Here is a 24,537-nt window from a genome sequence, read left to right on the forward strand (position 1 = left end):
TGTCCACAACCTCAGTCACACTCCAAACTCCACTGTGGCCAAGACCAAAGAGCTGTCAAAAGGACACCGGGAACAAAATTGTAGACCTGCACCAGACTGGGAAGACTGAATCTGCAATAGGTAAGTAGCTTGGTGTGAAGAAAGCAACTGTAGGCGCAATTATTAGAAAATGGTAGACATACAAGACCACTGATAATCTCCCTTGATCTGGGGCTCCACGCAAGGTCTCACCCCACGGGGTCAAAATGATCACAAGAATGGTGAGCAAAAATCCTAGAACCACACGGTGGGACCTAGTGAATGACCTGCAGGGACCTGGGACCAAATTAACAAAGGCTATCATCAGCAACACACTACGCCACCAGGGACTCAAATCTTGCAGTGCCAGACGTGTCTTCCTGCTTAAGCCAGTACATGTCCAGGCCCGTCTTAAGTTTGCTAGAGATCATTTGGATGATCCAGAAGAGGATTGGGAGAATGTCACATGGTCAGATGAAACCAAAATAGAACTTTTTGGTAAAAACTCAACTTGTCTCGTTTGGAGGAGAAATAATGCTAAGTTGCATCCAAAGAACATGATACCTACTCTGAAGCATTGGGGTGGAAACATCGTGATTTGGGGCTGTTTTTCTGCAAAAGGACCAGGACGACTGATCCGTGTAAAGGAAAGAATGAATGGGGCCGTATATCGTGAGATTTTGAGTAAAAACCTCCTTCCATCAGCAAGGTCAATGAAGATGAAACGTGGCTGGGTCTTTTAGCATGACAATGATCCCAAACACACCGCCCGGGCAACGATGGAGTGGCTTCGTAAGAAGTATTTTTACGTCCTGGAGTGGGCTAGCCAGTCTCCAGCTATCAACCCCACCGAAAATATTTGGAAGGAGTTGAAAGTCTGTGTTGCCCAGCGACAGCCCCAAAACATCACTGCTCTAGAGAAGATCTGCATGGAGGAATGGGCCAAAATACCAGCAACATTGTGCGAAAACCTTGTGAGGACTTACAGAAAACATTTGACCTCTGTCATTGCCAACAAAGGGTATAAAAGCATTGAGATGAACTTTTGTTATTGACCAAATACTGATTTTCCACCATAATTTGCTCATAAATTCTTTAAAATCAATGGGATTTTCAGAATTTTTTGTCAAAATTACAGGCCTCTCTCATCTTTTTAAGTGGGAGAACTTGCACAACTGGTGGCTGACTAAATACTTTTTTGCCCTACTGTTTATAAGGATTGGACTGACGGAGAGCACGCAAAAGAGAGAGGCTTTGCTAGCCAAGCTGCAAGCAACTCAGGGACGTTTTTGGCTGCAAGCAAGTCAGGGACGTTTTAAAAGACTTTGAACATCCAGGGAAGCAGTTATCAAGACAAGTTACTGCCACCGGTATGCCATATCTCACAAAATCACCCAAAAAAGTAAATAGTTTTTCCAATATAGAGTTTATTGCACTGTAACAATGAGGGTTGAAGAAATACTGAACATAGACATTTCGCCAGATTTTAAGGCACTTGATTTTTCCTCACTGAATGCTCTGAAAACATTACAAACACTTATTGCCTTTTCGCACAGCTGATTATTTTTTTTTTTAACCCAATATTGTGAACAGGTTTTGTTAACATTTTCTAGAAACTCTAAAACCACATTGCTTTTTTTGTATAGTGTTGATCACTCATCTTGAATATACTGCAAAACACCTCAGTATTTGTGAAGATTGGCAAATTAGAAATAAAGTGAAAGTGATGTAATGATTGTTGTGTTGAACTGCTATTCTATTGTTTTCCTCTTTGATCTAAACTGCTATTCATAAATTTAGAGAATATCCTTATTCTTTTGATTAGAAGTAGCAGCTAATCAAAGTACATAATTTACTGTTTACAACGAAAGAAAATTAATATTAAGATATAATATATTAATATTATTAAGTCATGATAGCCTTTGTTACTTTGGTCGCATCACAGTTCAGATTTTTCATGTGGGCCCTGGTTGAAAATAATTGCCCAGGCCTGGGTTAAGGCCTGGTACACACAATGATTTTTCAAATCTTAAAAAGATTATCTGTGACAGACCCCACAAAGATAAAAAATCTGGTATTTAACAATTTGTCATATTGTATGTGGTGTGCTCCGAATAAGCTCAACTCTTGTGTTATAACGATTCTATTTCACCACAATCTCACAAAACCGAAGGAGAAACTCTACCGGTTATGTGCCGATGCTTCCAAATTCTCCCGAAGGTTGCCAGAGCACCTTGTAAAATGGATCATGTGGTGGGATTCGATTAAAAAAAATATCTAGAAGCTTTATAATTTATTAGTCTCGATTAATCACATTTTAATCATGTAACAATAATTGTCCAAAAAGCATGTTTTGTTTAAATTTAAATGGATATTAGTGCACGACTGAATCAAATAACAGACACATGAATACTATTAACTCTGGACAAATGCATTTAATTGTATTTCAATACAAAACAGTACAAAATCAGCAGTAAAACAAAGTAAATATTCCCTGGTCCAAATTCAGTAGGCCATTTAACAATATTTTTTCCAAGTTAAAGTGGCATTTTAGGATAGATTTTTCAGAACTGTATTGTCTTAATATGGTTAAAACAATTCAACAGAAGTGCACATCTTTTTCTGGTAAAATGACTCCAAGCACCCTTAGCTAAATTTTGTACATAAGGCCATAGCTGAACTTTTTTGTGCAAAAAAAGCAAACCCATTGGCTTCACAATACCTCCATGACTACTTCGCTCCCTATCTTGCAGCCAGTTACTAAGACAAACTAGCCTGTTCACCGTACCAGAGTTCAAGGCAGCTCTCTTTTCTTTTAACTATGTAACCTGCAATCAGATACTTGCGGACCAGGACAGACAGATGTCGATGAGACCCTGCTCGACTGGACCACCACAGGAGTGGGCAGCCTGTTTAGCTGATGGTGGATTCTGCTTTGTTCAAATTCAGGGCCCTGCTATACAGGGCTTCCTCATCTGAATCAAGAGACTGAAGAAACTAAAGAGAAAGAAGCTCTTTTTCTTTGCTGGCTCCTGTGTGGTGGTATTCTTCCACTCTTACACTGTTCCTGTAGTCAGGCCTCTAGGCTGGTCCAAACCTCTGCTTGCTCTCCCCTTGCAAGACTTCTCAAATCATTAAAGCGTGGGTCAAGCACAGTGGCCATCTTGTGCCGTTCATGGTTAAGTGTAGCTATATGTTGGGATAACTCTTATGTGAAGGAAGTCTTGAATTTCAGTGTAATTTGAGTCATCATGGGAGACCTCCATGGTGCGGTACAGGTGGAACAGAGCAGGTAAAACCACTGACAACATGAGACATGTCTCACTTCCACGGAGTTCAGTCACAAATCTGCAGTAGACAATTCAGGAAAGTAATGATTAATCTACAAAATAACAAATATAGAGCTTTTTAAAGAAACAAATGCCATTGATAGTTTTATTTACCTGTATGGCTTAAGGACAGTCTCCACCTTTTGGAGGTTTAGCAGCTCTTATGGAGTTAATGACTAGCTTCTGTTTGTCTAAAGCGCCAAAAACAGCCTCTTGATTCAGCAGTAGACGAGAGATCATTCCCAGCTTTGATACATCCTGAGTGAGTGGCTCATTTTTACCCCCAATCTTGATTGCGCTTGGTGTAGTTCCTCTGTATTAGCAGGGCTGTGTATATAGTGACCCACTTATATATTTTCCTAATGCATCACTAAACCCACTATCAGCATGGCTAACAGTGGTGGCTCTTTGCAAGATGTGAGCAAAACAAGGCATGTGTTGAAATGGGAGGTGTCTTACTGCAGCTATAATTTTCTGTGCACTCTGTTCCAATTGTGGTTACATTTGTAGAATTCCCCATTCCACTGCCACTGAGAGAAAATGCTCTGCACAGTTTTCAGCATCGTGTCTGGTGATTGTCTCCTGCACAGCCAGGGCAAAAGACTAGATGCCATGTCCCATCTGACATCAGCAATGTGTGCAGTGACGCCAACGTAATTTGTATTACTAATGGAGGAGGTCCAATGATCCCCAGTCAGAGCAACATATTGAGCTTTCTGCAATGCATCCAATTTTGCTTGGTTTTCGTTGTCATAATATTGCTAAATTTTGCCTGCATGGTCGTTGCAATCTGTAGCACATTTTCGAATCCTTTGTCTTCTATAGTCCAGAGCAATCCACTTTCCGAGTCAATTTGTGATTTTCTCCGATGTTGGCTTCCTAATATTGGTCCTGAATCCGGTCACTTGGTCGAGTTTAGTTTGATGACAACTCTCAGAACTCGTACTGTGACTGCTAGCGCTAACCGCTCCGGCTGTTTCTGTGCTTGCTCTGACATGTTTTGCATTTAGATGGTACCGGAGGGTTGAAGTCCTCTGATGGTACGCAAACTCCTTTTTGCATAATCTGCACAAAACCATGCTTTTATTGTGACTAACATCAGGTAGTTTAAACAAAATTTAACTTGCCTCCTAACAGTCCTTCCTCCGATTCCTCCATTGTGTTAGCCAAGCTCTGATGTGTGCGTCAGTGTAATCGGTGTACCAGGAAATCGTTCACTGACAGACAGATCTTCCGCATTTGTTTGCAAAGCAAACTGCGATTAAAATGCGTCAATATTTTTCACGCGCTAATTGTAATCGTGATTAATGCGTTAAAGTCCCACCACTAGTACAATACTCTGCAAAAAGTCAGACCACAATTAGATGCGTTTTAACAATGCCATGTTTACACTAAGCTGAGCACGGATCTCCGCCAAGGCTAAACTACAAATAAAAGTGAAAACAAGTCATAGAACTTAGTATATGGGTTATTTTCATATAATTTGATCAGTAACTGCTTAGACATAGCCCACTGAATTTCCTTTTGAAAATCGATTAATTTAACTGATATGAGCACAGTAGTCCCTCGAAATACGAGTGACCCGACTTAAGAATTTTTCGAGATACAAGCCGCAGATTGGCCAAGTTTTTGCTTTGACTCGTGAGCCCAAACTTGAGAAATGAGTGCTGTAATGGCAGAAGGGGGATCCACTCACTTGACAACAGGTAGCACTTCGGTTGATATAATTAGTAAATATTTATAAAAAAAAATAAAAGAAAAAGGCTTCTCGCTGTACACTGCCAGTACCAATTGGAGTTTACTTGAAAACTAATGATAAAACAAAGAGAATCACGTGTATTTGAAACAACCACAGCTTCCTTCAAGCAAACAATGGAAAAACACCACAGCCACACGTGCTAACAATGAACATTATACAAAAATAAAATACAATAACGCCAGCCAGGTGTTTAAAACGATTTAAAGCTATGGACAAGAGATAACTGGAGAAGTTACGGAGATACTTCTGCTGAAGACCCGAGCATTTGATGTGAAGTAATCACTCGGAGCAGATCGATCGGCACACAAAACATTATTTAATGAAGAACTGAATGTAATGTGGGGTGTAAATGTTACTGTGCTTGTACACGATGGCGTACTGTTGAGTGGAAGTTTTTTTTGTGTGTGTAAAAGACATAGAACAGAAGTTTTTGGACCGCTGATGAGACAACCAACCTTCCTGCGCAGCATAAGGAGAGAGAGCAGGGGCAGAGCGAGTGTAGGATGGGATTGGGGGAAGAGAGAGAGAATTTAAAGGTATAGGCATGCAAATGTAAGCAATTTGTGTTTCCATGTGTGAGACTTGGATTGACTCCACTTCATCAAACCAGTTAATACATTTACATTCTCTTCTATTACGTTTTTTATGACTATTTTACAATATAGTGCCACCTGTCTGTTTGAAAAACTTTTTAAAAAATCTTCGGGGACTGGAACGGATTGTATTTTTCAGGTAAGAGCATGGTCACGGAATGAATTAAACTCTTATCTCAAGGTACCACTGTATTTGAATTATTGGCAGTTATTCATGGAAAGGTCACCATTGTTTCTAAGAAAATAAAGTATTCTAAACTAATATTTTTCAAACTTTTAATGCCAAAATGTCTTTAACGCTATGTTTCCGAAATGAAGTTCCATGATTTGTAACATGTTTTCTGAAGATGTTCATTACATTTTTGGCTACACAGTGGTGCCTCGAGATAAGAGTGACCAGACTTGTTTTTGCTTTGACTTGCAAGCCCAAACTTGAGATATGACTGCTCTATGGCAGCGGCTTGGCTGATATAATTAGTACATATTCTTTCAAAAAAGAGGCTTCAATCTCTTAATTGTGACGACTGTTTGGAGTTTACTATCAAACTAACCATAAAACAAAGAGAATGTGTATTTGATCCAACCATATAGCCTCCATAAAGCATACTATTGAAAACTCCACACCCAGCCACATGGGGTATTAACAATTAACACAAAAATATCATCAACCAGGGGTTTAAAACAATTTGAAGCTCTGGACAAGAGATCCATTTTATGCTGGAGAAGTTACGGAGTTATGTCTCCAGAAGACGCGACCCATTGATGTGGAGGATTCACTCAAAAGCAGATCTTCACTCATAAAATTATTAAAGAACTGAATGTTTGGTAGGCTGCAAATGTTACCGTGTTTGTATACAATAACGTTCTGCGCAAGTTTTCTTAACTCATTTCCTGCCACTGACGTCGAAAGACGTCAATTAGGTTTGAAGTTTTAACCGCCACTGACGTCAATTGTGTTTTTCAACGGGGATGGGTGGGCGGGAGTAAGGGGTTCGGGGGTGGGCATGGTAAAGCATTGCAGAGGGCAGCAATGCTTTAAAGAGAAGGGGAGTAAGAAAAAAATATTTCAGCCATTGTCTGAAATGACAGACAGGATGGCTGCTACAGAGCCAATTGCTTTGTAAAAAAAAAAAAAAAAAGCCATTGGTGATCGAGCCGGGTCATGTGACAAGTCCCTGTGTGGCTCATGGTCCGTTGGCTAGCCAGCTCATCGGCCGAAGAGGCTGTAATGAATTCAGAACTTGACAGATTAACGTGATAAGTGGTAGCCCTCATGGATCACCTACAAGCAGCAATGCTTAGTTACCAGAAGCCCCAGGAGATCAGTGAGAAGGTAATAACTAATTCTTACTAATGGATAACTTACTAAAGCTAGCGCTAGCTTAGCATTAACGGTCACTGTAGGGATCACAGCCATCCTCCTTTCCTTCAACCATATTACATGAATGCAATTTAGTCACACTAGTTCAAATTACAATGTAACATTTGTGGACAGTACTAATATGAATTTTCAATCAATCTTGCAGCGATCGAACGTCATTCAGTAGTGCAACAGAGAGGTAAAAAAGTGCCCCCCCCCCCTCAATGTCAAAGTCACTTTTCTCCTTGATATAACTGTTCACAAAAAGGCTGTTTTCTCAGATTTCTTTGTCAGAAACAGTGATGTGGGTGAAGCTGGCATATATTTAGCTGCTGATTACTAAAGAATGCAAAAAGAAAACTTTTTTTCCCTATAAAAGAACAGAGTCTAATCTTTCTTTTTGTGGTCTTGGTGTTTACATCGTCATAGCAGGGCTCTCCACCAACTTTTCCCACTCGGTCACACCAGCACATGATTTGGTCACACCATTTTTTGAGGAGGTACAGCATGTCCATAGCATACCTTACTTTCGACTGACAGTGACTTGAGATATATTTACAAAATACTTACTGTGAACAAGAAGTTTTTCCGCAACAAGCAGTAATAGACAAAACAGAAATTAAATTTACAAATAAATAAATAAATATGGCTTTACTTTGAATTGATCATTTGTTCAACTCAGAGGGGCCCGTTTTTATAGTGAGGACTCCTAACCTTCTTCCCCTGGGAAAACCACTTAATTTTGAGCATTACCATAACCATGAGTGACATACATTTGAAAATGACATTGCACATACAGTATCTTCATATGTCTATGCTATAAACAGGGCTTAGATAGATTTTTGGTAGCTTTGCTGGCTTCATAAAGTTATTTGCACATGACTCTGTGTTTGTAATAATGAGTGAAATGAAAAGCAGACAATCTCTGCAGTTATGAATGTGTGAAAGTGTCGGAACTATTGCATGTCTTCACTGCTATTACGATTGTATAAAGAATGGGTTTAATGAGTAGCTGTGCAAGTCACGCGACTTTTATAAAGCTGTTTATTTCTTTACCGTTAAGCACATTTTGTCTGTACCATTTATGCAAGAAATGTATTTCAGTGGACCACCACCATTTGCTCTGTCAATGGACTCCATCAAAGCTGTGACAGAATTTAAGCCAGGAAAAAATTGATTGCACAAGTTCTGTCATTTAAAGGATGGGTGTTCTTTTTCCAATGTATTTCTAGTTTGCATTGCGAATTTACACCAATTACTTTGCCAGTTTTTCAAATTATAATGCGATTAAGTTTTAACACCAATTGGTAAAATTGTGCCTATACGTTCACCGCTAATTTTGTTTTATTAAATAAAGTTATTCTTAATTAATAAAAGTTATCATTTATGATTTTTCCCATACAAGGTTAAGAAATATTGTTTGGATTACATTTGCATTGGACATGAAATCAATGTACTGTATATGGCTGCATCAGCTAATGACAGTGACGGATAATTTAACCAAAAGCCTTGATTCAAAAATAGAAACAATATCCACAGCTAATCAGCATATGAGCGCCACTACTTGCTCAAATTACAGTACGATCATCTGGTCACTGGGTTTGTAGTTAAGCGTAATCGGAAGGGTTTATTAGCTTAGCCACTGAGAACCAGCGGCCTACGGAGCCACGAACTCGCTGAGCAGCACAAGCTGACAGGGGGGGGCTCTGAGCGGAAGAAGAAGTGTGGCTAGTCGGCTGGATCTGCTTGCGACAGTTACGGATATTTGGACAACAATTCTTCGCCTACGATGCCAAAAAAAGTAAAAATAATTTCCACTGGCAAATGATCGCCAACCCTTACGATTTATTTATTACACTGTATTTTATAACTGACTACTCGAGCATTTACTCAACTGCAAATGCTATCCAGCGAGGCCTATGGAGCTGCGGAGTCGCTTAGAAGCACAAGCCGAAAGAAGAGCAAGCAGAGGCGCTGTGAGCCGAGGCAGAAGCGTAGCTGCTTAAAATTTTAAATCACTAACTTTCTGGAAATAATTCTGTAAGCGTGGCTGTTACAGCATGGGAAAAATTTACCCATATAAAACCATACAGCATAAACAAATTGCTAGAGTTTTTATTTTTTTTGCTTTACCATTATTGATCAAATTGTATCAAAATGACCCGTATTGGTTTGTTTGTCAGTTAGCAGACTACTTCCAGGTTCATGGAAAATGGAGGACAGACTCGGTGCCATTATGATTCAAGGGATAGGGTAGTTCAATGATAACATATTGACTTACATGGTTTAAAAAAAAAGTTATTATGCACCCTTATTCAGATCATTGCCAAAATGGATTGAACTCAATTAGTTGTTCCTTTGTCCTCTTTAAAGTTTTATGTACATTGGTTCTGTATTCGTATGTGTCTGCTGTGTCCTATTACGGTTTTAAACGTCATAATGCTCACTATGAAAAAGGGTCATTATAAAAACTAAACTAGTGGTGACATAAGATTTTGCACTGCACAGTATAGGTTTGGTATAGGTTTATGTACAGTATACCTGTTTATCCTTCATTTCTGTGTTTTTTCTCTCAGGTGTCTGCTCCGACTTTGGACATCCTTCCACTTTACCTAAAAGTAGTCAACAACAACGGTGTTACCAGCATAATAGCGTATCTCTTGCAACTTGATTGCAAATAACTGCACACATTTGGATGATTGCTTGTTATTGTAAAATAAAAATCAAAGCATGCCATTTCTGACTGCATCCGACTGTAGATCTGTGTCAGGGCCTGGTTGGCCCACTTCAAGTGGAGAGGGATGTGCCACCCCACTGCAAGAAATGGGGGAGCCTCTATTCTGAGCCTGCAAGAGGTTGAAATTGTAGGCCATGGCTGCCTGGTGACTCATGATGCGTGGGTCAACAGCAAAGCGGTTCTGATAACCTGGCCAAGGCAACTAAAGAAGAAAAAAATATAAATAATTAATATATCTAAAAATGATAGATATTCAAGGCATGTGTTTTAGCTCTTATTTTGATTTCATTTCAAATTACTAGATTACATTATACAAATTTGGCTTGCACATGCACAAATTTATCAATATGTTACCAATCTTTTAACAGAAGCCAAAAACTTACAGGAAGTGGCATGGGCATGACCATGTTTCCACCATATACTGCTGGAACATAAAGGATGCTGGCGCCTGTGTGAGGGTCTATCCTTTGAACAGGACTTGGTGACTTGCCCAAACTCGCTGGGGCAGCAACCACGGGCGGAGTAAATGCCTGGATTGGGTTTCCCATTAGAACAGCTGAATTGGGCTGGGCTGCATTGAGAGAGGAGCAGAAAATAGCGTTTAACTTTAGATTATATATTCTTAACAGATGTGACTGCATACATGTTACTGACCCCACTTTACTGTGAAGGGTGCTTGCTTTACACATGAACACTGAGGTGGAGGGATGTTCAAAAATCTATTTAAAATTGAAAACATTTGCTAAAAAATAGCAATTGATCTGCTTTGTTTTACATACTTAGTGGTTTTTAATCAGATTGTATGTTTATTTCTAGCACCCTGTTGATGAAACATGTTCTGTTAAAAAGACCCCCAAAAAGGGCTACTCTTCAAGAAAAGGCACAATTGGAAATGCAGACACAGCAAAACTACAAGACTTACATCTGCCACATCCAACAATTTATGGAGATAGGGACATAACATAACATTTGAGGAAAAAATAATCTTCTACTCATTTTGTAATCATTTCCTTAAGATTTTTCTATTCATTTACATTTGTAATAACTTTGTAAAAAGCTTACATGGGCACAGACATTTCTATATCATTTTTCATCCAAATTTCACTACGTGAATATTTATGAATTTACATGTCTGTGAATATGTGCAGATGTTTTGATGGTCCACACACACCTTCGCCAACTTGTAGGAACACACAGCGTGTAGCTCATTCTGCCAAGGTCATATTCAAACACTTTTTGGAATAAATATTTAAGATTTACAGCACCTACAGTCCCATCCAAAAGTATTGGAACGACAAGGTCAATTCCTTTATTATACTGAAGACATTTGGGTTTCAGATCAAAAGATGAATATGAGACAAAAGATCAGAGTTCCAATTTTATTTAATGGTATATACACATCTAGATGTGTTAAACAACTCAGGACAGAGCACCTTTGGTTTGAAGGCACCCACTTTACAAGTGAGCAAAAGTATTGGAACGGACATGATTAAATGAACTTAAAAGTCAATAACATTTCATATTTAGTGGCATAACCCTTATTTACAATAACTGCATCAAGCCTGCAACCCACTGACTTCACCAGACTGTTGCACTCTCATTTGAAATGCTTTTCCAGGACTTTACTTACTGCAGCCTCTTTCAGTTCTTGCTCGTTTCTGGGGGGTTCTCGCTTCATGCTCCTCTTCAGGAGGTAACATGTATGCACTATTGGCTTAAGGTCCGGTGATTGACTTGGCCAGTCTAAGACCTTCCACTTTTTCCCCGCTAATGAAGTCCTTTGTTGTGTTGGGAGTGTGTTTTGGGTCATTGTCTTGTTGCATGATGAAGCTTCTCCCAATTAGTTTGGATGCATTTTTCTTTAATTTGCCATTGTTATTTTATTTAAATAGCTAGTATTATATTATGTTATTACACATAACTTAATTTCTGATCTTATTTGTTGTACTTTATTTGTATGTATGGATTACTTGGGTTGTTCCCAACATCTGGTGAAATTTTCATGTCAATAGCACCTTTGGAAATATATCCATCCATCCATTTTCTGAGCCGCTTATCCTCACAAGGGTTGCGGGAGTGTTGGAGCCTATCCCAGCTATCATCGGGCAGGAGGCGGGGTACACCCTGAACCGGTTGCCAGCCAATTGCAGAGCACATAGAAACAAACAACCATCCGCACTCACATTCGCAACTACGGGCAATTTAGAGTCTTCAATCAACCTACCCTGCATGTTTTTGGGATGTGTGAGGAAACCGGAGTGCCCGGAGAAAACACACGCAGGCACGGGGAGAACATGCAAACTCCACACAGGCGGGGCCGGGGATTGAACCCCGGTCCTCAGAACTGTGAGGCAGACGCTCTAACCAGTCGTCCCACCGTGCTGCTCCTTTGGAAATATATTAGTGAGAAAAATGGTAACGTGTTAAATACTTATTTCAGCCGCTGTATAAACAAACCACCATTTGCACTGAAATTCACACCTATGGGCAATTTAGAGTCTTCAGTTAACCTACCATGCGTGTTTTTGGGATGTGGGAGGAAACCAGAGTACCCAGACAAAAAACACGCAGGCACGGGAACAACATGCAAACACCACACAGGAGAGGCTAGATTTGAACCCGGGTCCTCAGAACTGTGAGGCAGAAGTGCTAACCAGTCGGCGACCGTGTCGCCCTCAATAAATCCCATGATTACAAGTTACAATTTTAAAGTGCAAAATAACATTTCAAGTTCTCGTCAGTTGTTTCTTTTACTGCCAGTACATGGTGGGAAACACATTTGCTTTCTCCACATGTGCGACAATGCACTTTTGAACTTTTTTATGCATCACTGCTGCAAAAGATAAGTGAATCATTTGCAGCAGTGCCCAAAATCTAGTGAGCTACCCACCAGGGGGCGAATGAAAGGTTCAGGTTTCATAAAGCTCAGGCACTGGCGCTCCGGTGGCAACTTCTAAATAAAAGCCTAAAATGGCACTGCTGTCCAATGCCGTAATATATGAAGCTTTTATTTTGATGTCCAATGCAGTAATATGTGAAGCTTTGATTTTGAAGTTGGGGGAGAGGCGGCTTGCCACGGTAAGACACTATTAACAATCGTAGCACGCCCGCGACCCTTGTGAGGATAAAGCGGTACAGAAAATGGATGGATGGATGTAGCGGCTACCTTGACTTCAACTTTTCGCCTGGCCCTGACTGCAATAAAAAAAATGCTGTGAGTACAAAGAGAGGCAAATCACAACTTATTTCTTCTTTGTAGTTTGTGACCGTGCACGATTGACCAACGGTCAAGCAGAACAACGGAGATGTACCGGCCTTGACAATTCACTATATTGACGAGGAGGATTTTCAAATGAAAAGTCAGTGCTTGCAGCCTAATATTATTGCATTCTTTGCAGTAACTGTATTTGCTTCCATTAAGTTGCAGTTCATGATTGCACTTTGTAACAGCACATTTATTCATTTAGCCCTTGATAGAATTTGTTGTAAACACTTATTTTTCAAAATTATGATCTCGCATTTATTCTTGTTTCAAGAGTCATTGTGAAAAGAAAAAATACATAGTTTGTTAAAAAAGTAGTGCAATAAAAATAAAGATTTTTCCCTAACATGAGGAATAATCGTGATTAATATTTTGGACAAAATGGTGTTGTTACATTGCCTGTTTGAACAAGGTCTGTGTATGTTAATTTTTCGTGAGCTCATTGGTGTTATTCACGTGTTAGCTTTCAGCTGGCAATTTTTGTGAACAACGTCTGATGTATTTGAACATGCAATAGTTGTCATTCTTTTGTTGTGTGCGTTTAATTTTAGAGTTAACTTCAATTGGAGTTTCAATAAATTACTTTAAGCAAGCAACATTCACTCACTCCTTGCTACTTTGTTAGCACCTTAGCAACCTGTTTTCATGATCACATGGGCTCTGCATGCTGTGTACGTGGTCCGGGTACTGCTGGAGCAGAGCCTGGAATGGACCGCTTGTATAAGAGTGCTCATATCTGTGATTTTAGATCCTAGTCCAGGATAATCAGAAACTCGATATTTGGCCTATATATCCAATATCACGTCGGCTCAGGACACCCCTAATAGTAGGGGTTGAACAAGGTTTTTTTTTTTCAAGTCGACGCTAAGGAGACGATAGTTGAATTGACGTCAACTAATCTATGACGTCACTGATTTTTTTGTTTTTCAGTCTCAATTCACTGTGCATGCCTCCAAACAGAAGCTCGCTTGCTCAATCACTCTCCCCACTGCCCTCAACTCCACAGGCCCCACACCCCTACTCAGACATCCAATCACATTCAGACACTCTGACACAGATAACTATACCGTACAGTCCGATACAATTTGTACAACTCTAATGACCACAAAAAAAAATAAAAAAATAAAAATATATATATATACAAAAAAAAAATATATATTTTTTTTTTTTTTTGGGGGGGGAATAATGTAGTAAACATGCAATTGTGTTACATGGATTGTTGCAAGACTTTTATAAGCTCCAACTGTCTTTGAGACCAGAAGTGAGTCGATATGTGGGCATGATGCATAGAACGTGCTTTCATTATAATTCAGGATAGAGTTGCATATTCTGCAAGTGACGTGCTACCGGTCTAACTTTTAATACAAGCTTGAAGTACCGCTGCGCAAGCCGTCCGAGTCCAAAACATGAGTGGCGATGAGTCAACCTAAAACCTAAAACAGTCATTGCGGAGTGGCAAAGTCAACATGTCGGTTCAAACCCTGATGTATAGCACTTGACTCTCCCAAAAGGGCATCAGCTTACATTTTTGGTGAAACGTCTACCAACCACTTAAAAAAAAATGAACAGAAGACTGCGAACACTCACCATATCCTTCAGGTGGAAGGTGCTCTGTGTGGTTGGTATGTTTGCCCTGAAAGATAAAGGTTCATTACAAAATCACACAGGGGACTCCGTAACAGTCAAATGTGTGGCATTGTGTGGCTGCTGCAAGATAAACAGGACTTTTAGAGTGGTCCTGGCTGTCCCGCATGTCACAACCGCGATTGAAGCACCATTTCATCTGCGACGGGGAGGCAGGAATACAAGTTGGTGGTAGCAGAGCAACTAATTTAATTTGATTATTACTGAATATTATTTAGAAATGCAGCCCTATTCTTTCACATAATAAACAATTATAAATCTAATTTGGAGCTGAGACGCAGTTAGACCACTACGTGACCACGGATCTATAGTGGGTACAGAAAGTATTAAGACCCCCTTAAAGTTTTCAGTCTTTGTTATATTGCAGTCATTTGCTAAAACAAAATAAGTTAATTTTTTCCTCATTAATTTACACACAGCCCCCCATATTGACAGAAAGAAAAAGGAATTGTTGAAATTTTTGCAGATGTATTAAAAAAGAAAAACTGAAATATCACACAGCCATAAGTATGCAGACCCTTTCCTGTGACACTCATTTAACTCAGGTGCTGTCCATTTCTTCTGATCACCCTTGAGATGGTTCTACACCTTCATTGGATTCCAGCTGTGTTTGATTATACTGATTGGACTTGATTAGGAAAGCCACACCTTGAGATGGTTCTACACCTTCATTGGATTCCAGCTGTGTTTGATTATACTGATTGGACTTGATTAGGAAAGCCACACACCTGTCTATATAAGACCTTACAGCTCACAGTGCATGTCAGAGCAAATGAAAATCATGAGGTCAAAGGAACTGCCTGAAGAGCTCAGACAGAATTGTGGCAAGGCACAGATCTGGCCGAGGTTACAAAAAAGAATTCTGCTGCACTAAAGGTTCCTAAGAGTTCAGTGGTCTCCATAATCCTTAAATGGAAGACGTTTGGGATGACCAGAACCCTTGCGAGAGCTGGCCGACCGGCCAAACTGAGCAATCAGAGGAGAGGAGCCTTGGTAAGACAGGTAAAGAAGCACCCAAAGATCACTGTGGGTGACTTCCAGAGATGCAGTCGGGAGATGGTAGAAAGTCAACCAGCACTGCAGCCCTCCACCAGTTGGGGTTTTGTGACAGAGTGGCCCGACGGAACCCTCTCCTCAGTGCAAGTCACATGCAAGCCCGCATGAAAAAAAAAAAAAAAAAAACACGTGAAGGACTCAGAGTTTTATAGTGAGGACTCCTAACCTTCTTCCACTGAAGAAGGGGGGTGGGGGGGGGGGAATAAACTTAAAAGATTTGAGCAAATGGCTGCAATATAACAGAGTGAAAAATTTAAGGGAGTCTGAATACGTTCCATACCCACTGTAATGCTGTAAGTCTCCAGAGACAAATCGGTCATCATAATTTCCAGCTGTCTTGTGCATCTAAATGCTCTATATTAAAACTCTCTTGTAAAACTGACCCTCTGTGCCAAACATAGAAAGCTGATACCAAAAACGTCACACAAAAAGCTAGAATGACAGTTCTAACAATGTCATTCATAATACTACAACAACGGGATGACCTTTTAAACAAGCAACATGCTGCATATGGTGAAATAAAAACTTCTACTGGAAGCGCAATAGGATCAAATGTTTCATGGCTTAATTGCCCATATCTGTCTCTCTAAAGCCAGCTGATACTGCCGCTCACTAGGCCCAGTGGGTAATGACAGCAGGTTGGATGCTGTGTCAATTTCATTAAGCTTTACCTCGGGCAGACAGTGGGGACAGACCATTACCATTCTTCCAGAAGCGCATCTGTAAGCTCACACAATGATGTTGGACTAGAAGGCCTGGCTCTCAGTTTCCACTCTAATTCATCCCAAAGGTGTTCTATTGGGTTGAGGTCAGGACTCAGGACCCTGTCAAGTTCATCCTCACCAGACTCTGGTCATCCATGTCTTTATGGACCTTGCTTTATGCACTGGTGCACAGCCATGTTGGAAGAGGAAGGGGCCAGTTCCCAACTGTTCCCACAAAGGTGGAAGCATGGAATTTTACGAAATCTCTTGGTATGCTGAAGCATTCAGAGTTCCTTTCACTGGAACAAAAGGGCCAAGCCTAGCTCCTGAAAAACAGCCCCACGCCCTAATCCTCCATCCACCAAACTTTACACTAGGCACAATTAGGCCTGTCACGATATTTTTTCTAAGACTATATTTTCCCAAAAACTATCACGATAATGTTTTTTTAATGCCTCTGGAAAAAAAAATAAGGCCCACCTTTATTATTTTTTTGCTATTTATAATATTAAATCTTTTTGCTTTAAAATCATTGTCATTGTTACTGTTATTATAATTTCCTTTCTTGTTTCTCTATGAAATTGTTTTTCTTTACTCTGTGATATGGATCCCCCTTAGTCTGAAATAAAGAACTGCAAGACTAGTCTGGTTTACATGGAGTCTTATATTCCGATTATAATCAGTTTGGTCTGTCTGCGGAAGCTTCGTCTCGACGTGAATGCACGGACATCATGGTTTACACATGGCGTAAATATGGTGGCTCCCCCCGTATGCAACGGAGATCTTGTTTTTAACAACTTATAAGTTTTTTTTTTAAATGAATGTATAGAGCAATGCCAACTACTGTGCTAAATAGATAACGAACCTCCATCTTGATAAATGACGTGACTTTCACGACTGCGTGCGCATGTCTCATGGCTGTTCCGATTAAATGTAGTGCACATCATGTATTTACCCAATTGGAATAGATCACGTCACATGTAAACACTTGAGAGATCTTCCATCTTAATGACTTCAATCGGAAAGACAAAAAAAGTCTCCATGTAAACCCGGCCACTCTGTGGTTGGTCTGCTGAAGTTTGACATTTGCTGTCATCAACTACTGGCTGAGCAATATGTGCCACTGAGTTCATAAACAGTTAACACTCTCGTGTTTGTGTTAATAGGGGACTAGCATACACAACAACTCGGAGAGGCACTGGCGTATTAAACAACTTCGCCGCGCTGGAGCGAGCTGTTTAGCTCTTGAGCAGGCTAGCTCGTTAGCTCGGGAGCTAGCTCAAGGCCGGGCTAGTGAACACAACAAACAGTTTACTTAGCCTTAGGTGTCTCTGTTGTGTGAATCTACGTGCTGCACAAGGAGCAAGGCTGTGGAGTATTGCACGGAGCTAACACTGGCAAGAGCGTACCGGTCCGCCAGTGTTCCATGAACCCACTAGCGGCTAATGACACACCCGTCCAACTCTGTTGGTTCACTGTGTTATCCGCACACCGGCTGACCACAACAATGACCATTTATTGAGTCAGGAAAAACTATCATTGTCATGTGATAACTATCATTTTATTTATCGATCGATAAGTCGATATAGTAATTATTGTGAAAGGTCTAGGCACAATGCAGTCAGCCAAGTACCGTTCTCCTGGCAACTGCCAAACCCAGACTAGTCCATCAGATTGCTAGATGTAGAAGTGTGATTCGTCACTCCAGAGAAGGCGTCTCCAGTGCTCTAGGGTCCAGTGGTGGCATGCTTTACAACATTGCATCCGACACTTTGCATTGCACTTGATGTATGGCTCGGATGCAGCTGCTCACCCATGGAGACCCATTCCATGAAGCGCTCTGCAGTGTTCTTGAGCTAATCTGAAAGCTACATGAAGTTTGGAGGTCTGTACAGATGGACTCGGCAGAAAGTTGGCAACTTGCGCCTCAGGATCCGCTGAACCCGCTCTGTCAGTTTACGTGGCCTACCACTTCGTGGCCGAGTTTCTGTCGTTCCCAAACGTTTCCACATTCTTATAATACAGTTGACAGTCGACTGTGGAATATTTAGGAGTGAGGAAATTTCAGGACTTGTTGCACAGTTGGCATCCTACCACAGTGCCACGCTGAAATTCACTGAGCTCCTGAGAGCGACCCATTCTTTTCCAAATGTTTGTAAAACAGTCTGCATGCCTAGGTGCTTCATTTTATATACCTTTGGCCATGTAAGTAATTGTAAAACCTGAATCAGATTATTTGGATGGGTGAACAAATACCTTTGGCAATATCCTACCAAATATTACCCAAATACCACAAGGTACATCATTTTTAATGCCTTTTCAGAAAATGTATATATCTCAAGCCACGGCCCTGCAAATACTGATTGGTTTCGTGCTGGAGGGTCAAATACAGTGCATGCAAGTGAGCCTTTGTTGCATGTTGTTTTTAATGGCTTACATGAAAAGTGGCCTCCTCCCCCAATTAACACCTTACCTTCGGTGGTGACTGCTGCTGTATCTGCTTTGTGGATGTTGTCTGCACATGCTGAGGATGAGGATGATGGTGGGGATGTAGTGCCTGTGAAGATGGGTGCCCTTGCAGGGGCCTGAGGGCACGTGGGATAAATTCTGGCGCCAGAGGGTTGAGAACATACGTCTTCTTTAGCTCCAGGGCCTCTAATTGGGACTTAATCTGCTCAAAGGTGATGCCATGGAGGCTTGAGTTTTCATGGCAGATGGACACAAAATGCTCCCAGAACTTTCTGAAAATCAACAAAGAGAGGAGCATTTAAGGAAATCTTCTTCAATGGCTTATAATTAGAGTATCACAACTACTATACAGTGTTAGTCTAAAGCTAGCCTCCATGTTTCTGTTGTAAAAAGTTAAACTATCTTTGGGGCTCTGTTTGGTGCGTTTCCATTGTCAAATGTTATGAAGAATACCATATCATATTTTGGCACCCTCTCATTGTGATTCTTTACTTTGGTGGTATGCAGATGTGGGTAGAGTAACCAAATACTGTACTCAAGTAAAAAAGTAGTTACTTGACAATAATGTAACTCAAGTAAAAGTAGTCCTCTAAAAAATTACTTGAGTAAGAATTAAAAGTACACAGTGAAAAAACTACAAGTACTGAGTAAATGGTGAGTAACTTTTTTTTCTTTTTCTTTTTTTTAAAATCAGAGCGTGAACATCAATAAAATAAAAAGAAAATAATATGTGAATGCAAATTCTGATATTGCTGTGTGTATGAGCGAGACTATCACGTACCCCAAGATATGCATGTTTTACAGTTGTGATAAAATGTCTGTCTGTCTCAAAAGTCTTCTCTGTCAATTGACTGTCTGTTGTCGTACTAGAGCGGCTCCAACTACCGGAGACAAATTCCTTGTGTGTTCTTTTGGACATACTGATTCTGATTCTGATTTCTGAAATAGGGCTAATGTGGGGTGATATGCACTGCCAAAACATCTGTAATTTACCGCAAGGTGTTTTCTCAAGTTAGAAGCGGGCTGAAACTTCCACTTTAGCCAGACAGTGGACAGTGCCAGACAAATACTACAATACATGAAAGCTGTTGTTTTTCTCTGTCTAAATGTAAACACGAGTCACCCGCCATTGCCTTCAATGGTAACGACGCCCTTCCCAACACGGTCACCAGGTAGGCACATCGATGAGCTGGGCTCTATAGTGTTTATACCTATGCCCGGGAAGTCCAATAGAAGATGTTAGGTGCAGTCATGTGACTTCCTTGTGTCGTTTGAATGGTGAAATAGACTGAATTAATTAATTTAATTGGAGAAAACAGCGGCCAATGCGGAAGTCATAGTGAAAACATAGGTCGTGCAATAGTTGATCAATGAATGTCGCGAGCGGCATTTAGATTGTTATAACGAAGTAAAAGTACCATTTCCTCTCAACATAAATACTCAGGTAAAAGTAAAAAGTATGTCGTATTCAAACTACTTTGACAATTACAATTTATTCAAAATGCTACTTGAGTAAATGTAACGCAGTAAATGAAGCGCGTTACCACCCACCTCTGGTGGTATGGTACCTTAAGGGTGAAGCAATATACATAGCAATCTGCTGAGTGGTGAACTGATGATCATTAATTCTGTGCGACAACAGGACTAGACGAGGAACAAGAACATAATTTGTCTTTGAATAATGAACATGTCAACATAGAATAAATGCAGATTTTCCTGACTGGTATTGTTTGTTGATATTTCTTTAATGGTGGGTTACATTGTGTCAAGATTTATGCATATCTTTTGTCCGACTTGATTTTGTGGGGACAGATTCTGTTTAAGTGATTTCTTGATTGAACAGGTCTGGACGTAATCAGGTTTGGGTGTGATCAGTGAAAATTAACCAAAAATAGTGATTAGCCACAATTAATTAATGATTTAACAAGGAGTAATTACTTTTTTACACAGGGCCAGGTAACATTTGGTTGCTGATCTTAAAGTGAAGAAACTACGTAAAAATAAGAATTTGAGAAGGGAGCCAAGACTTTTTCACGGCACTGCATGCAGGTGGCGCTGTTATTACTATTCTGCCTACGCACTCTGCAGTGTAAATGCAAGACTGGATCAGGATTTAAGCTTCCAAAACAAAAATGTAAGCTGGACCGAACTATACCCCAAGCTGGAAATCAGGTGAAAATCAGTTGGGATTTTCAAATCGACATTACAAGAATATCGATTCACGACACTTTCACAAACCCTCCACTGGTATGAAAGACAGCCTTTACCTGCAGCGTCCAACAGAGCACAGTGCAATTGGGTCTCCCACGACCGCAACCAACGACTGAGCTCTGGTGATGGCTGTGTTAAGCAGCTTGTAGTTGGACAAAAATCCATAGTCAAGGTCCTCAGTGGAGTCCTCCACAAGCTGCTCTTTCCTCTTGATGGCCGTTTGCTTGCGCTTGCAAGTATGTCGTGTCCGCACCGTGCTGAGGAACAGCACTCGGAACTGTTTACCTAGAAACGTGTTTTGTTTGAGTGTGTGAGAGCTTATTCAAACCTGACATTTCATTAAAAAAAAAAAAAAAAATATCTTGAGATATAACCATGACTGATTAATTTGTTATTACCACAGAGAAAATGGAATCTTTTTTTTGTTAAATGACCATTTAATTTTAATGGAATTGTTTAACTGTATCAACTAACCCATTTTAAACTAATCACAAAAACAATTAGAACCAACTAAAATCTGTAATAATAATTTTAAAAAACCTAGGCCTTGTGGTTATTCAATACATTGCTCTGGAGGTAGGGTTGGGCATCGGGAACGATTGGAACTGGTACCAACGTCCTGGTTCTCCCGGAATCATTCAAATATAAAACATTCGGTTCTCAGTTTCGATGCCTACCCCGCCGGCCCAGAAGAAGAAGTGGCAAAAAACAACTTAGAAGAATGCGTATGAAGACGTACTTGTGCTCAACGGCAGCGAAATAAAGTGTCTTAACTTTGTTAAAATTAATGACAAGTCGCTTCAGTGCAACACTTGGAATAAGATTATATTGTTCAAAGGAGGCTTTCACGATGTGTAGCGTCTGATGCGCTCCTAGCCTCAGTCTACACCGCACGGAGCTTCAATGAAGTCAACTCTCAGTCAATTGTGAGTGAAACAACAAATACGTCTATGCCAACATTGAAACAGCTAACAAGGTAAAGGGTTGGTTGCACTTTTGCACTGATGGTTTTTAGCATTTATTTTAGTCTTCAAACCAACGTAAGAGCCGATGCACCGGACTATTGCAATATTAGTCTTTCGAACTGCTCTTAGTGCTAGAGGACTCTGCATCTTTTTGCACAATTGTCAAAAAAATAAATAAATAAATAAAAGTAACGGCACTACCAGATAACTAGAAACCCTTTATTGCTCAGTGACTGTTTTTTGTCAATGTCTTTATGTCTCAAAAGTGTTCTCTGTCAATTGAATGACTGTTGTCGTACTAGAGCGGCTCCAACTACCGTAGACAAATCCCCTGTGTTTTTTGGACATACTTGGCAAATAAAGAGGATTCTGATTCTGATGACTGGAAAAAAAAAAGCTTAACATTTAGCTAAAACTTCACCCTCGCAACATTACATCACAATGAATTGGGCCAAAATTCACATAAACGTCTCACAAAATCACAAACACTAACCTTGTGCCTCATCGGTGGGTAAGGAAAGGAAGGATCAACATTTTACAGCATTTGTTTCCATCCATTCGGAGAAATAATTGAAAAAAAATTCACCGGTGCCGTGTGAAGTTACTTTGCATGCCAAAATGCTCAGTTCCGGTACGTACCCTTCAAAATAAAAGGCTACAATCTTAAAACAGCAAGTCAGGTTAAAACTTGCACATATAAACAATTTGACGTGATAAAAAAGTCCCAAATAACGATTTTAACAATGCTATATTTAACTTTTAGCTGAAACATTAATGAATGGATATTCAGTCAATTGCATTAGTTCCACACACATTGCCTTTTAGTTCATAGGTTTTACATTGATACTTGTTATAAAGAACCCCAGATCAAATGTTCATTTTAGTCTATGCTGCGGGCTGCTAAGGAAATAGATGTTCATAATTTGGACACTCTTTATTTAAACCATGCAAACGTTTTTGACCCCAGCCCCTTAAAAGAATCGGAATCGAGAATCGTTTAGAACCAGAATCGGGACCGGGATTGCTCAAATTCAAACGATGCCCAACCCTATCTGGAGGTCGCTAATAGATCACAAAAACAAACATCAGTGTATGTCCAAATTCAATTCCAGACATTAGCAAGAGTGCCGTTTGTTGTTGTCTCTCTCTGAGCCTTTCATGTGCAATTAATGAGGGACTTAATGACCTGTAGAAAGCATCTGGATAGAAAGAAAGTGGAAGATGGATGAAGCTTAATCAGGGGAGCGATCGCGTGAAGCTCTTATACCCCTTATAATGAGAATTGATGTGAAGGTCAATATGCGCTCTCATAATTACAATGGGACAACCCAGAGTAGTGTTTCTCACATCCCCATAGAGAATAAATAATTGGATTCTCTCACAAATTGAAATCAGGGATAGAAAAACTTCATGGAGAAATACTAACAATGCCTTTGGGAAGTTGGTGGATTTGTTTGTGACTTCTGTGTACTTCAGTGACGATTACCGCTTGTGCCAATTATGCAAATCTTGTCAGTCCCTTGTCAGTAATTGGCCACTAAGACTAGTTGCCCCTCAACAGTGAGACATGGCTCTGCAAATAATGCATCGTGATGGGTGCATACAAGGGACTGCATATAAGATGTCCCTCAATTTTAAGTGGGATTGACAATTCTAGAAACAAAATCCCATTTGTCAAAACAAACAAGGGAAGCACTCTGTACACAACATGGTATTATTCCCCCCGATTTCATATAAGATCCTTATTTAAAGCAAGGTCAAGACAAGAATTTTAATTATAAAATATTGATCAAAAGAAAATTTTCTTGCTAAAGTAATTTGTCTTTGTTTAAAATAAATAACTAAAATAACTGTGCAGTGTGTGACGAATAAATAGCAAATTAAACTGACTTAAAATGAATCACAATTTTCATTTTTGCAAATGACAATTACATTCTGATAAAAAACTTATTTCCACAATGATACGATACATGCATATAAAATGTTATAACCACAATTTATTAGAATAATCTAAAACAGAGGTATCCAACATGGTCTGCCAAGGTATATTGGTCATAGACCATGTTTAAATGAAATGAGAATAGTGTAGTATCATTTTTTTTTTTCAGCATTCAGGCAAAATTATTTAAAGAACCCTTTTCACAGAGATGCAAAACCCCATGAAGACAGCAGTATTTAAGGCGATGCTCGGCATGCTGGGAGATACTCTGATAGCAAACCGCCATGTTTTAACGATGACGTCACCACGCAGTGTCAACGTATTTCCCAGCATGCCTAGCGTCGCCGTGAATAGTTGTTAAAATGCTGTTTTATGTCAGTTAGTCCCCTAATCCCCTAAATAGTTAATGATGTGAATGATAGACTTTTTGTGTTTTCCCCCCCGTGCATCTTATTGTTGCGTGTTAACTTTGTTTTATTATTAGTAGTATA

At 39.9% G+C, this 24,537-nt stretch overlaps 1 protein-coding gene across 1 annotated transcript in view; it reads right to left on the bottom strand.

Annotated features, from left to right (window-relative positions):
- LOC133403586 (probable helicase with zinc finger domain) overlaps positions 1 to 24,537 on the bottom strand; it is a 119,987-nt gene that overhangs the window by 12,268 nt on the left and 83,182 nt on the right. Inside the window, 6 exon segments of the mRNA XM_061678573.1 lie at positions 9,601 to 9,671; positions 9,794 to 9,998; positions 10,180 to 10,367; positions 14,646 to 14,691; positions 18,936 to 19,203; positions 21,199 to 21,427. Of these exon segments, the coding sequence (XP_061534557.1) occupies positions 9,601 to 9,671; positions 9,794 to 9,998; positions 10,180 to 10,367; positions 14,646 to 14,691; positions 18,936 to 19,203; positions 21,199 to 21,427 (1,007 nt within the window).

Source organism: Phycodurus eques, chromosome 6, assembly GCF_024500275.1.
Source record: "Phycodurus eques isolate BA_2022a chromosome 6, UOR_Pequ_1.1, whole genome shotgun sequence".
Lineage (NCBI taxonomy): Eukaryota > Metazoa > Chordata > Actinopteri > Syngnathiformes > Syngnathidae > Phycodurus > Phycodurus eques.